The sequence below is a fragment of the Lathamus discolor genome, chromosome 1 (assembly GCF_037157495.1).
Source record: "Lathamus discolor isolate bLatDis1 chromosome 1, bLatDis1.hap1, whole genome shotgun sequence".
NCBI lineage: Eukaryota > Metazoa > Chordata > Aves > Psittaciformes > Psittacidae > Lathamus > Lathamus discolor.
In genome coordinates, this window is record NC_088884.1 from 53,497,842 (window position 1) to 53,513,423 (window position 15,582).

Below are 15,582 nucleotides of genomic sequence, written 5' to 3' on the forward strand. Positions count from 1 at the left end.
AATGCTTTTAAAAACTACATTCTTTTCTTGCTAATGTGAGTTTCCTGAGTATTTCCCTATTCAGGAGGTGCCTTATGCAGCTTTAATTAGCTGATATGTAGAATCGTAGAATCGTAGAATCATAGAATGGTTAGGGTTGGAAAGGACCTTAAGATCTAGTTCCAAGCCCCGGCCATGGGCAGGGATGCCTCACCCTACACCATGTCACCCAAGGCTTTGTCCAACCTTGTCTTGAACACTGCCAGGGATGGAACATTTACCACTTCTTTGGGCAGCCTGTGCCAATTCCTCACCACTTTTGATATAGTCCAGGATACAATTGGCTTTCTGGGCTGCTAGTACACACTGCTGACACATGGTCATTTTCTCATCAACCAAATGTTGCTTACTCACAAGCCTGTACTTGTGCCACAACCCCAGCCAGAAGCAGAGTAGCTGCAGGGCACTGGGGACAGCCATGGCCCTGGTCACCAGGTACCTCCATGGTGCTGTGGAGCCATGGTCAGACAGAGCAGGGCTGTGGAGGAGGTTGACACCAACCCTGCTTTGGTATCAGTGGAAGAGCATCTGCTTCTGGGTGGGGCTGAAATTGACCTAGGACCTGGGCATTCCAGTCAGGGACAGTCAGGGCTGGGGATGCCCTCAGGGACATGGCAAAAGCTAGCAAAGGCTTTCATGCTTTTTTTCCTAGTCATTACACTGACAAGATGGACTTCTTGTGGAAAAGCAGTAGATAGCTTTATTAAAACAAAACCAAAAGACAAAGTGATCAGATCTTGAACTTTTTTCATGCATTTTTGTAGTTTGCTTAAGCATATGAAACTTGCCATTGTAGTAAAGGTAATATTGTAAGATATCTGTGGCTTTTTAGAATATTTTTCAAAATCCACTTTACATTGACTCTCACTAGATTTAATAGAAAATAATTTGATTCTCTCCTTTTCATTCTCACAATCTGGAAGCCAGAAATCAGTGAGCTTCCCGAGGCAGGGTTGTTGATCCACTGTGTAGTTACTGAATTTTGCATTTAACATGATAAAAAGTTCTGGGCTGTGTGGCATCTGTAGGAAAGCCTCCTTGGAGTAAAGATTGGTGAATTGTATCTGCTAGCCTTACTGAGTGCAGAAAAATGTTTGTATCCATTAGTCCAAGTAGATGCTGTAAAAACATAACATGTTGTACAACATGATGCAGAAAGCTTCTTGATTTTTCGTACTCAAAGTATTCTGCTTTGCAAGTCTCTGCTAAATATATTTTCTACTCAGTATTTTATTATACTTTTATTATTTTATTCTCCAATATTGGTGCTTTTAAACCAAATAATTTTTCCACCATTATTAATATGTAGAAATTCCAGTAAGAATTTTAAAGGAAATTCATTTTTTAATGTTACTGATAGCCCTAAAAGCTTCCAAAGAGCAGTTTCTGAATATTGATCTTCAGCTTTGCCCAAAGCTGGGATATACTTGATGGCATGGTATGACAATTAGTAATAAAATGACAATTAATGAACAGAAACATGATCTCTGAGCATGCTTCCATATTGCCACACAAAGTTGTAGTCAGGTCCCATTTCTAAATGAAAATTCATAATTTTAGGCACCTAAAATGAGAGTCCATCTTCAGAAAGTTACAGGAGTTATCTTATCTTTGAGTCCTACCTAAATCAGCCTCTTGCTCCAAAGTAGATTGTAGACCCACTGAAATTATGCATGAACCCTCACTCAGAACTTCCCAGCATTCAGTTTTCAGAATATGTGGTTCTACTCTATTTGGGATGAAAATATCTGTATATCCATGTTTTTTTTTCAAATCCTCAAGGGATTCTGAATTATCAGGTCTTTCAATGTTTTTCCACAAAATAGAATATGCAGGGGAGAAAAGAACTTGCATATTTAAGCTGATCTAAATCCAGGGGGAATTCTTAATATCTTCTGTATCAATGTGCATGATGCTCTGTATTCCTGTTAAATTTCACTGCTTAGAATGACATGATTATACACTAGCACCAGTTTGTCTCCAGAATATACATGATAAAATTATTATATATCGTTCTGTTAAGATCGTTTATGGATCTATGCATATCATGATCTGAAGGAACAGAAAAGCTGGAGCCCTGGTTATTCCTTTTGGCTGTGTAGGTGTTCATGTCTGTTGGAGTGGAGTGGCTGAGCTTGCTACAGGCAGCAGGAGAGTTGGCTAGGAAGTATCATCAACCTTATTAAAGGAAACAGGATTTGGTTTTATAATTACTTATTTATATTCACAGAAAAGCATTTTATTAATTTTTTTTGTAAGTAGCCAATGAGATTTGGGACAGAAAATGGTCTCGGCAAATGTTAGGTCTCCATGTTTAGTGTCAGTGACTGCAATACTAAGAGTGTATTGTCAAAAACATACACAGCACCACAATTGTGTAAAAAAACCTGTAAAGAACTCAACTTTCTCACCAGCAGCACACCTTTACTACAACTGAAAAAAAGGTGACAAACATCTTTAATGCTGATGAGGTAGTTAAGCATATCTCTCTCCTAGTTATGAAGCTAGCAACTAGCATGCCGATGGCGTGCTGTACCTCTGATTGGAGCAGTTTTCTACTACAGGCAATCTGGACAGGTCCTGTAGCTAATTTCACTAGTGCTGTGATTCACTGCTTCCACAACTTCTAGTAACTGCTGAGATGGGTTGGATTTTAATGTGACCCTGAAATAAGATTTTTTTACTCCTCACAAGTCTTCAGAATAATTTAGTAATTCTCCGCTTGAAACCCTCAGACACATTCAGTCTCTTACACACCAAGTTGTGTACTGCAAAACACTGACTTAACCATATTTTGCAATCTAAAGCATTACTGGCACTTCAGGAAGCAGCAACTCTAATATCTCAAAGGCCTCATCTTAATTGCCAAGGCAGTCTTAATGGCAGGTAAAAGCTAATTCTAATTCCCTTCAGCATAGCATACAGGCAAAACTTTCATTTTTACATCTTCCATTGCCTCTGCAACAGATATATATCTTGCATAATCTTCAGAAAGCTTCACTATTTAATTACTTTTGTATTTTCCACAGTTATTTTCAGACTATATTGAGGTGTTGATCATATACAAGATCATGTGTTGCTCTCAGGGAGGCATTCTGCTAGTTTTAAAGTGAAAAACTCCATCCTGGATGTTTGTCTCTAATGGCATTCCAGCACTTTTCACAAAAGTAAGATCGTAGAATCGTAGAATCATAGAATAGCTAGGGTTGGAAAGGACCTTAAGATCATCAAGTTCCAACCCCCCTGCCATGGGCAGGGACACCTCACACTAAACCATGTCACCCAAGGCTCTGTCCAACCTGGCCTTGAACATCGCCAGGGATGAAGCATTCACAGCTTCCCTGGGCAACCCATTCCAGTGCCTCACCACCCTTATGGATAAGTAAAATAAATGGACTGCTAGTAGAAACAGCCTTAAAATGGCAAGAGTAAATTAATAACGGCAAAAAAAAAAGGATGTTTTAGACCTCTGATCTGTTCACAGACTATGATGTTACACACAATTTAAAAGAGAGTGAAGTGGGTGAAGGCATTACTCCCAATAACTCTACAAAAGCTGGTTGGGATCCTGCAGAATAGAGGGTGCTGTCTAAAACTGATGAATTATGATATGAAGTATTAAGCAGGGATTAAATATTGTGCAATACTAATACTGAGATACAAAGAATGATAGTAAACACAAGGAGTACTATGTTATTCCAAAACCTTTTAATTTGGTGCAGTATTCCTTATCGTAATGCTGTCTACATCAAAAAAATACTGTTACAAGTATTAAAACTCAGAATCTCTATTAAAAATTATGTTGCTTAGGTTAGCTCATTTGCCTAGTGGATTAATTTGACGTGAAGACTTTTCTGTTGTTTCTGAAATTTTTAGTGGCTTTCTAAGCAAAAATATTGTAACCAAAAATACAATGTATGCCATTAATCTTGTCCTTATTTTATGCATGAAAATGAAGAAGGGTTCTTGAATATCTTGATAGGGTTTTCTTTTTTTATCTAACTACAGCTGTAATAACACATTTAAGATACTGTAGAAGATGTACAAAAAGGGAGTAAGCTCTTCTCTGTGTTCATGATTGACAGGAAAAGAATAATGTATTTAAATTGCAGCATAGGTACATATTCAGGACAAATATTATGAAGAAAACTTTCTCCTGCTTCTTATATTGAAAAATAGGCCACCTGCAGAGGCTGTGGAGTCAGTATCATCAGAGATCTTTTAAAAAGGTTTCTTAAACTTAGCTATAGCCCCTGAGGAAGGGAAAGGTGAAAAGGAGGTCACAAAATGCTCATGATGGTTGGCAACAGCTAATGGTTGTTAATTTCTGGCAGCTATTTGGTCTCTCTACAGCAGAGGGATGGATTTTTATACCTGCAGCCAGTAGTTAGATATGGAACTAAGCTGCCACCAGCAATTAGAGATTTTTGTCTGTTCCCTTTTAATATAAATTCTTGTCCACAGGAATTACAACTACCTGTCACTAGGTTAAGGAGGCTGCAAAAGGATCAGAAGGTTATTGCACAAAAGAAGAATGATTCTAAAAGTCACTCAAGTTTGCAAAAATGTGTGAGGAATAGTATGTTACACACATTTTTGTCAAGAGTAATAGGTATTTGATCCTACTCTGGTCTGGGGAAGAGGCTCAGTAGCTGGCTTTTGGGGGTCCCTTCTAACAGTCACAACTCTACGGTCATAATTCTGGATTTTGCTAATTAAACATGATGTTGAAGAGATGAAGTCCATCCACAGCTGAAGCCTGATCCTCAGCCAATGCATCTTTCTTCTCCTTGCACACATCTCTTCATTACCCTTTTGCACCAGATGCGCAGTAGTGTATGGGGTGCAAAGGTGGACCTTGCTGTCTGCAGCCTGCACACCCTGTGTCTCTCATCCAACAGCAGCTCGGTCAGCAGATTAATGGCCCTTATGTGGGACTGTAGGCTTGCACAGCAGTGCTGCCCCCAGCTTCTCATTGCCTCCTTGCTCAGCAGAGCAAGGAATATCACCCTAAAGCTAACGCTGCTCTGATCTTGAGTACAGTGCCAGCCTTTAACTCATTCCTTCTACTATTTTTGGTTTTAATTAGAGTAAAATTATCACATGACCTGGCATTGCATGAAAGTGGAGGAAATTCAACTCATTTACCAAAGCACGTATCTCCCTTCAGGGCACCACTGTGACTGGGGGTTCCCCATGAGGGTTGCAGAGCAGGGCCTGGCAGCCTCGATCTGTCCCACTGCCTGAGCCAGGGAGAATGCTCAGGCAGCGGGACACTAGACCACATCCCTAGGTGCCACATCTCTACATGTCTTTTAAATACCTCCAGGGACAGTGACTCCACCACTTCCATGGGCAGCCTGTTCCAATGCTTGATAATCCTTTTGGTGAAGAAATAGTCCCTAATATCCAGTTTCAAACTCCCCTGGCACAACTTGAGGACGCTTCCTCTTGTCCTATCACTTGTTACTTGGGAGAAGAGACCGATCCTACCTCACTACATCCTCCTTTCAGGTAGCTGTAGAGAGCAATAAGGTCCCCCCTGAGCCTTCCCTTCTCCAGACTAAACAGCCCCAGTTCCATCAGCTGTTCCTCATCAGACTTGTGCTCCAGATCCTTCACCAGATTCATTGCCCTTCTCTGGAGATGGTCCAGTGCTTCCACCTCTTCCTTGCAGTGGTTTGATGCATGACCTGGGGCTGTGCAGCAGGTAGAGCTGAATGTGCCAGATTTATATGCATCAAAACATGCCAAACTGTGCAAAGACAAACTTCTGCCCAGCCTTATTTACTTAATGTGTTTCAGTTAACAGTATTTATTTGACATCTGCCTCTGGCTGCCCCACAAGTCAGTATGACCTCTAACTTGATATTTTGTGTACTAGGTTAAAAATATATTTCTTAATAATATAAGAAATTTTCAGAGACCATACTAATCCAGAAGGTAATTGCTTAAGCCTCTTAGCCCAAGAGATGCTGAGGAGATACTAATGTATCAAGAAGATTGCTTATTTGTCATCAGAGAGGTGATGTGGTATCCTAGATCTTTAAGTGTGTCACTGTTGAAAAAAGCAGTCTGCCAATGTGCATCTGATTTTAAACTTACACAGTATATACTTACACCAGAAGTAAAAAGTGTGATTGTTGATGGTGTTTAAATGGGTGTCTTTATTTGGTTCAGTGGTGATTTGAATGTATATTTTTATTTTTGTTTTTAGTAGCTAAGGATGTCAACATTTTTTTTGATGAGTTAGAAGGTGTGAACAGCCCTTCCAAAGATGATGACTCCCTGCTTCACCATGGTAACTTGACCAGTACCTCTGATGATGCCAGCAGGTTGGAAGTTGTGGGAGAGGTAAGAATTATTAATGTAATAATTATTCATGTCCATTACAGAAAAGAACATTTGATTTTTGTAAATTGATTTTTTTTAAATTGTATTAAATTAAAATGAATACTCATTTATTGCAAGTCAGCTTGTGTCACCTTTCCCATGGTTACTGATTTTCCATTCTAAGATTATAATGCTGAAATATAAAATAACTCAAGTTAAAAGGAGGGTTTATTGATTTCATGTGCCCCCAGTGTAAAGCCTGTGCATGCCTTTGCTGTCTGCTTGTTTTTCAAAGCATCCAAGTCTAATGCTTCACTGCTTCTGAAAATAAATGAAAAGTTTTCCTATGTTAATCATTTGGGGGGAAGGAGGTTAATTTATCATAAAACTCATAAGAAGCATTGAGTATCACGTATGAGACACATTCCCTTACAGTGAAGAACAAATGACCTGATGGTGCATAACGGTTATTCAGAGAACATACCAGAGAGGAATCATTCAGCACATCACCCGTTTTAAATCTTACCTTAAAGCAGATGAAGCATCATAGATCCATGGTGGAAATTTGGGCCTAAATTCCTTTTTGTGTCCTTTGTGCAGAAAGGAACATGGTACCTTTTAACTTTGCCTCCAGCTGCTCTACAACCCATGGATATTAGGGCTGTCTCTTCAGGGAGTGGAGAGACCAAGGACTTGTCTTTTTTCCCCCACCTCAGGCATCCAGACTACTCACTGGAGTACTCTGATTTTACCTGCAATCTGTGCCTGGGGATTTTTTGGCAGAGGGCTGACTGCACAGATCAGAACTGACAAGGACCATACTAACAATGAAAAAACATTGGAAACCGTCAGATATGGCTGAAGCCCCTACCCTGACCCTGCTTGTTTACTAGTTCAGACAAAGTTTAGATGATGTAATTACAGATTGTGTGCTTTTCAGGAGCTAGATGGTTTTGTGGCGCAAGTTCTTATGTGAAACACTGCTAAGAGTTTCACGTAAGAACTGCTGAGGAAAGAATTGGAGATTTTTCTTGTGCTGGAAATTCAGCCCATTGAGAACTGTACTCCTAGAATGTTTAGACAGATAATTAAAGCAGCAAAATTCAGGGCACCTAGAGATATGTTTGACCTTGCTCACAATTTTACTTCAGCTTAACTCATTGCTCTTCCCCAGCTTCCTGTACAGCTTGCAGGGGGCTCTCTTTGCCTTTTTGAGCTATAATAGGTTAATCTGACATGATATTCCTGTGTTACATTTTGGAATCATGTACCATATGGTCTTTAACAAAATAGCACAGGTGAAAGACGCATGATCTTTGCACGTTTAAGAGGAGGATGGTCAGAAACTGAATTATATAGAGCAATATATGTGCTGTTAATTTAGCAATACCGCAAAAAAAAGCAATACTGCAAAACCTTTTTTCCCCTCTTTGTTGTCTTCATTGGGTTTTTTTTAAAGTGAAGGGGAAAATGTCTGAGGAATATTTTCCTAGTTGAACAGATTCATCTTTTTTTCCTGCATAGCCATAACTGAGGAATATAGTAATGTAGGTCATTTATATGTATGGGGGGCAGAGGGAAGGGGGAGAAGAAAACTGAAATTCCTAACAGGAGCTGAAGGATCCTGTAGCCTAAAAAACAACAACAACAACAACAAAACCGACAAAAAACCCACCAAAGTAGTTCAAAGTACTTGATCCCTGCTTAATTCCTAAAGATGTACTGTTTAGATGTTGTTTGGTTTGTATGGGTAATATGGGAGCACAACTGTATAGTGGTAGGGTGAACTCTGAAGCCTCAAGCTTCCTTTCAGTCTTTCAGTTTAGTTTAGTAGCTGTAAGAGCCTGTAGATTCCCCTTAATGTCATCAAGACAGGGGATCTGACACCAGCGAAACTCTCTCTCTGAACATGTTGCTGTTTGGTTTTGTTTTGAAGGTAACATTGCTGTTTAATGTGATTTCTAGCTGAATTTGTTAAAATGAATTTACAATTAAAAAAAAAAGAAGAAATTACAAGGACATGCCTAAGGTTTCTTATCACCTTTGTTTAGCTGACAAGTTGAAATATTGTTTACTTCAACCTTTAGTTGTTCATGCTCAACCAGAAAAACAGTGAAGACTTTATGCATGGAACTTTATCAATAGTTCCTTAACAGATGCAGAGCCAGATTGAGATTCAACTTGTCCTTTGGCTAGAGATGGTTTTTGTTGTTGTTGTTCCATTCAAACAGAGTGACAGTTTGAGCAAATTTAAAATCACATTTCCCTTTGTGTGCATTGATTGAAATACTTTTAACCTATGTCAATATAACAATTAGGTATACACTTTACAATTTAAATCCAGGGGCATATTATCACTAAAATATTGCATTACTTTCACTGAAGTTTCATTTTCTAATAAATGGAGTGGCAGCAGAAAGAAAGTAAAAATTAGAAGAAAAATTATTTAGGAGCTGTATTCTAGGTTTGCATCCATTCTGTATTTCTTTCTATGGAGTAACAACTAAGTGTTCTTTATCCAAACAAGGGAGAATGGCTCCTAATTGTGGGTCTGAGAACATGAAAACTACTGCATTCCTTGGGAAAGAATTCCCAATCATACAGCTTCAAATACACATATTACAAATAAAGCTTCAAAATAGAGCCAGAAATAATAAACTTCTTGCTAGGATGAAGTCTTCACAGTTCTTCCACTTCCTTACAGCATCCTTTTTCAGTTGGAGGAATGGAGATTTGTCATACATGACTAGACCACTTTTCCGCAAAAAACTGCAGTCAGATACGATTATATTTAATCATATTTAATCAGTTCAGGGAAAATTAGTTTTGAAGTCATAACACAGGGAATCGAAATGCAATGTCTGGAGAAGGGTCAGCAAAGCTCAAGGTAGAAGAAGAGTCTCTGTCTAGAATAGTGTAAGCCTGGAAGGCTGTGAACAGTGCAAAAGCCCTGCAGCTGGTATTTCCTGACACTGCAGGGCCAGCCCTTACTGTCTCTTTCTCATGAGTTCTTGTAAGCCCAGGATCAGTCTATCAAGCTGCCTTACAGGCTATAACAGAAGACAACAGAAAAGGTTCCTTCTCAGAGGCCTTACTAGTCTAGTAGGATTTCTCAGTCTGTTTTTGACATACTGTGTTCCTAAAATTAAAAGAACCTCCAAGTACAGATAAGGGTGTCTAGGTTGCTTTTTTGAGCAAAAAATTACAATACCATTGTTGGGAGTGCTTCACAAGTGGAAGAAAAAGTAGTTGTCTCAGGGTGTCATATTTATAGAGGAAGAAGTCCTGCAAGTCAAATAACTCAGCTAAATCTCATAGATGCTCTTTAATATAAGATTCTGCATGCACTGATGAGTCAGCACAGGGCAACCCAATTTTCTTTAGAGAAACATGAAACATAGGAAGCATAAAGGACAAATCTATTTTTCCAACGAAGTCACTGTTGCATGTAGAGAAAGGCAGATTCCTTGTTGTACTCTCTAGATGGGTCTGTACTAACATTTTAGTTTAGATCAGGAGTGTACATTTGAAGTGAATCTCTCAGTTACCCCTACCCATGCTTTGCATTCCAGGGATTAGATTTTAAACCTGGATTTCTTCTGCGTGCAAATAAATTGTGAGATGTAAGCTCTATAGAGTGTGAACAGCAGATCCTCAGCACAGGTTGTTTTGTTGTACAGATCCTTTCCTATTACACCCCACTATTTGCTAAAATACATGCAGTGACTCTGAGACCTACAAAACAGTAAGGATGGCTCATCAGGAGGCTTAGAAATGAGAATGGGACCACCAAGATGACCCACTGCCTCTAAATCTCCTACTGCACCCTTCCTTTATTTAAATAACCTTAAATACCCTTTTGGGGTTTTTTTTATGTCTTCTCAACTTTGATTTTTTATAGAAAAAATAAACTGTGCTTCCTGGGCTGTTTTCATATTTAATGCTCCATGAAAAAAGGCTTCTATATTTGATAATATTATTTGTCAGCATGATATGCAGTCTAGATATAAATGGTTTGTTACTGTTATTTCCTTGAGGCTTAAATCTTTTTTCTTGCCTTCTTTTGCAGTTCAAAGAACTGTTCTACTATATCAAGTCTGCATTAAGTTATGTCAGAAGTCAGGCACTGTAATAAAAAAAGCTTAGAAAAATTGCCCTTTCTGCCTTCAGTAAACTCAATGTACCATGGGGATGGGACATTTGGGATGCTTTCATTGGTTTTTCCATTTAATCAAAATGCCTGCTGAGAATCAGGAAGATAGCTTACTCTACACTCTTTCAATGGGAACATTGGTGGGGGGAGGTTCTGTAAGAATAATTTGTACTAAGTTCACTTTTTGCAATTTAAATTCAGAAGCATTTCTGCTATAGAGAAAGTATTTTGAGAATTCCCTACTTTTCCCAGATGTGAAAAGCAAAACATTTCTTTTTTTTTTTTTTTCCCCTAAGATTTGATCATGCATTATAAGGCATGGCTATTTCTGGTATGAATGTTTAAGGAATTCCAGAAAAACTGAGAAATTAGCCTAACCCTCACTTCAGGTTGAAGCTGGACTGATCCTGAGGCTCCTGAAGGTCCCTGCTGACTACGTAACTCTGAGAGAAAGCTGTTTGTACCCATATGTCATTCACAGCATCCATTTTTTGTACAAAACACTCCAACCCGCAAACTGCCACACAAATTCAACTTCACTGAAGGTGAAAGCTTAACCCCTGGTCAGGGCTTGTATTCTGTGGAAGTAGTGTTAAATTGTAAGGAGGATCTGTAGAGAGTTTCATCTCATGAATTTCTGGAAAAAGACCTGCAGTTTGATTTAGATCTCAGAAGAGGGACCTGCTTGACCTCTTATTAACAGTGAAATCAAGTGGTTTCTTTCTATCAGGGCAAACATTGGAACAGGTACACTCTTCACAGAAAATAGCCAAGAAAACGTCTTTATTGTGTTTCTGTACTGCTAGAACAAACATCAGGAATTATTTTCAAATAAATCCAGTGGGTTTCCTCAACTGTTCCTTAAGCAAAGGATATTTTGTACTTAGTCTGATAAGGGATAGTGAGGTAGGTACATACAGGATCTTCATATTGTTACCTCCTGTGAGACAGAGGTACTAGAGTCATCACAAAGCGATGAGAATCTCTGCACCAGGTTTAGTGTTTCTAGCTATATAGTAAATGCTTTTGTCAGGTTTTGTTCTTTTCACCTGTACAAAGACATTCTACCATACTAAGCACTTAATTTCAAATTTTTGCTTCAGTACCACTATTTTCTTCTTTATCTTATATGTGAGAAGTTATTCCTAATTTTACGGAGGGTGGTGAGGGAGGAATGTTGGCTTGTGTTCTGTATTCTGTCCTATCCCAAGCCTATATGACCAAATAGCTGCCTAAGAAGACCACCTGGTTTTGAAGTCTGTAATCCTTTTAGAGGACTTCAGAGGCACTGTATGTAAAGTACCTAAAAACTTGAACAGCTTGTTCTGATTCATTCTCTTTTCCTCTGAGTATTACCGAAAAATGATGTGCAAACAGCAGTGCAGCAATTACAAAGGCAAATTAACATTACCAAAATGTTTGACTTTCTCTTTACAGGAAGTACCTGATAAGAACAAAACCAATGGACTATACTTTAGAGATGGGAAATGTCGGATTGACTACATCCTGGTGTATAGAAAATCCAATCCACAGGCAGAAAAGAGAGAAATATTTGAGAGAAATATTAGAGCAGAAGGACTACAAATGGAAAAAGAGGTAAGAAAGCTTCCTTGAAAGAATTTTCAACATTGAAAACTGTACAGAATCTGAGGGTAGGAATTTTATTTACTCTGAACCTCCTTTACTGTGTTGTAGCAGTGGAAAAATGCTTTTAAGCGTGCCTAAATATAGGCTATTTTTTGCCAGAGCAGTAGGAAAGCATAGCCTAAAGAAAAACGACACATGGATTGAAGGCCAAAATAGGCCATTAGTCATATTTTTCAACCTCATGCACAAGTAAGCCAAAGAATTTCATCCACTGTGCTGTGCAATAGAGAAAATAAGTGCTGGGTTTGGATGGCCTTATTTCTACTGAGTGCAGTCCACATTTCTGCACCTATTCCTTTTACTTACCTGCTCCAATCATTGTTGAGATTCTTGGTACTCTTTCCAGAGGCCTTACTAGACCATGCCTTCCTTTTCCTGTCAGCTTAGGCACAGGGACTTGAGCAGTATTTTGGTAGTTTGAACAGAGCCTAAAGTCTCTCCTTCTGTCTTAATCCTAAACATTGAAATAATTGGACAGTGCATGCGAATCACTTATATTGGTCCCAAAACACAGTAAATATTTTCTGAACAAAAAGTACAAAAGCGAATGTAAAGTGTCTAAAAGTTTATTGATGTGATAAGTAGCAGGAGCAAGGCTTAAAGAGACCATCTCTTTAATATCTTTAATATCTTTAAATATCTTTAAATGAACATGGGTACTGTGGATATGAGAGTATGAGCGTATCACTGGTTACATCAACCAGTTACCATAAACTATTCCTTCAAATAACCTTGAAGTTAGCATCTTTAGTGCTGCTGTAGTTGATAAGACATTTTCAATAGCAGCCATTGTTCATTTAATCCTGTAAACATACAACTGTCTGTATGAGTTGTAACACAACATCCAAGAACATGAGAGTGTTGCTGCAGCTGTTCAGATTCATAACCTAGAATCCTGCCCTGCTTCCACCAGGAGAGATGCTGAAGAAGTCTCTGAAATTTGGGCACTGTAGAAAATGAGTGTGAAATTAACCCTCCCTATTGATACACCTGCCCAAGTGATCTCAAAACTATTTCTTTCTACTTTGTGATTTTTGCAGTTTTGTTGCTGTGCTAAGGTCGGTAGTGTAAATTATGAAATCACTTTATATTTTAAGTATTATGAAACTTATTGCAACATTTTACACAGAAAACTTTTTCAAGTTGATGATTCAAGTGCTTACTATGAAATTTTCTTGACAGTTTCAAGCCCGTTTATTTGGACTTTGCTGCCTAGGCTGCATGAATGTTCTGCCCATTTGATTATTCATTTCAGTTTCTATTATGCTACTGATGTGCAGTTTTATTTCATATTAATCTCATTTGGCTTTGGTGTGACTTCTTGGCAGCATCAGTAATTGTACATTTTCTAAACTCAGAAAAATCAAAATGAGGTTGTATTACATGACTCAGGGTAATGTTTTTTAAATCTAGGGTAGCAATCTTTTTTAGCATATGATTCTGACCTAAAATTAAACCCTAGCATCTATATTTTATGATCACATTAGTTTCCAAATTGAATTATAATCCTGAAAAAAATGACTATATTCTTGGTACACTCCATCCCCCTCCCCACAAAGTAACAACTGTGCTGTGTAACACATATGTTTAAATTAAGCAGTGGGATTGATTAATGACTAGATTATTTCTCATTATTTTTACTTCTCTCTTTGGTGAGACTACACATCATTATGAGTTACAATTCTAGAATATTTTAACAGAAGGTCTGTTTTCTAATTCTTCAGGTATAATATATTGCTTCTGCTGGGCTCTTGGCCAAAACAGAACTAAGTTCCCTTATCCCAGATTACTCTTGTATCTTCAATTAATGTGTTTTAATCCCAGTCCTAAATGTCCAGTTACAACTAAATTGCTGTAAGCAGTAACTATACTGTGCTGGTGCATGTATATAGTATTGCAGACAACTTTCAGTCAGGTACTTTAAATTATGCTAAACTCACAGAGCAGGCACTGAGGTAGCCAGCATGGAGCAGCTGACGTACATAACTTGTTCACTTGTGACTTATTTAAGCTGGACTTTAATGCAATGCAAATGCGGGATAGAAGTAAAGCAGTTCAAGGAAGTCTATGCTGGATGAACAAACAGAGACCATCCTTGGATTTGTAATTTGTAAAAGAGAAGAAAGAGGTCATTTTAGATCTAGGTAAATACTGTGTATCCAAAATGAATCTGATGCTTGGTCTTGTCATGTAGCCCTAGGAATAGACTGCATTTAGTTTGAACTTGTCATGGGTTTTAGGAGGGATTGTTTTGTTTGGTTGGTTGGGGTTTTTATTCTTCTCATGTCTGCACTAAATTCATATAGAGTAGTTCTCCTGGTAAATGTACTTGATACATTTTCCTTAAAGATTGTATCCAAACTTTTTAAGTCATAATTTGTAATTTGATTTGATGGAGTTTATTTGGAAAGGCATTTGGCATGACAGTAGAAACTGAGAGACAGTAGTATTCAGGCCCTTTATTATATATATTTGCATATGTATGTATGCTAATGTTTCAGTATAAAAACAATGAACATTCCTTAGTTAAAAGCAATAGCATTCCTTACTGTTTCAAAAAGCAAGTCTCCTCACAGCTACTGGATGTGAAATATTGTTTCAGGGACTTATTTCAGATATAATGGCAGCCAACCCATTTGGGCTTCTGCCCGCACACTGATCTTTACATCTCCCAGATAAAAGCAGATACTAGCATAGTGTACTGGTACAGTCTTCAGGACTGGTTTTTGTGATGTATGCCCAATTAAAAATTTAAACATTGCCACCATAAGTGTCAAGCTGTCATGAGGGCCCCTCTAATTGCATTCATTCCCTGCCTCAAGCAGCAGCTGATGTTTCTGAGGCAACATCTGGCAGCTGATAATCCGGCAGTGTATACAATAGGCAGTAGAAATATGCCATAAGTGTTACCTGGAGAAAAGCCAAAATGGCAGTGAAGAAAAGCACAGTATAAATTTCACTTTTGCCATATGAACAAGTATCTACTAGCCGGTATAGTCTGGCTCTGAAAGCTATGTTAATCTGAGAATGAAAGTTATGTTTAGAGATCTTTTTCAGTAGCTGATGCAATATGATTAGAGAATACTATTACTTCATGACTTATCAAATTTGCAAGCAGATGTTGATTAGCTCATGGTGAAGTAGTCTGAGTTCTACAAAGCAGTTTCTCTTAATATGGCTGTAACTTTGCACTAATGGGATAGGACTTCAGGGGCTAGAAACATATATTCAGCAAAAGAATTATATTTAGCAGCAACTTGGAGTCAGGTTTAAAATGATGAATGTTGAGAGAAATTACAGATGACAGAAAGAGCACACAATATAGCTTCTCTGTGATTCTCGGCTGATCCCTGAGTGTAAAACCAAAATAGACTTATGATCATGTCAAAGTGAGGTAAAAGTTAGAAATA

At 38.2% G+C, this 15,582-nt stretch overlaps 1 protein-coding gene across 1 annotated transcript in view; it reads left to right on the forward strand.

The window, feature by feature from the left end:
- ANO4 (anoctamin 4) overlaps positions 1-15,582 on the forward strand; it is a 211,770-nt gene that overhangs the window by 108,186 nt on the left and 88,002 nt on the right. The window contains exons 5-6 of the mRNA XM_065671440.1: positions 6,257-6,393; positions 11,963-12,121. Coding sequence (XP_065527512.1) covers positions 6,257-6,393; positions 11,963-12,121 — 296 coding nt within the window. The remainder of the gene's footprint in view (positions 1-6,256; positions 6,394-11,962; positions 12,122-15,582) is intronic.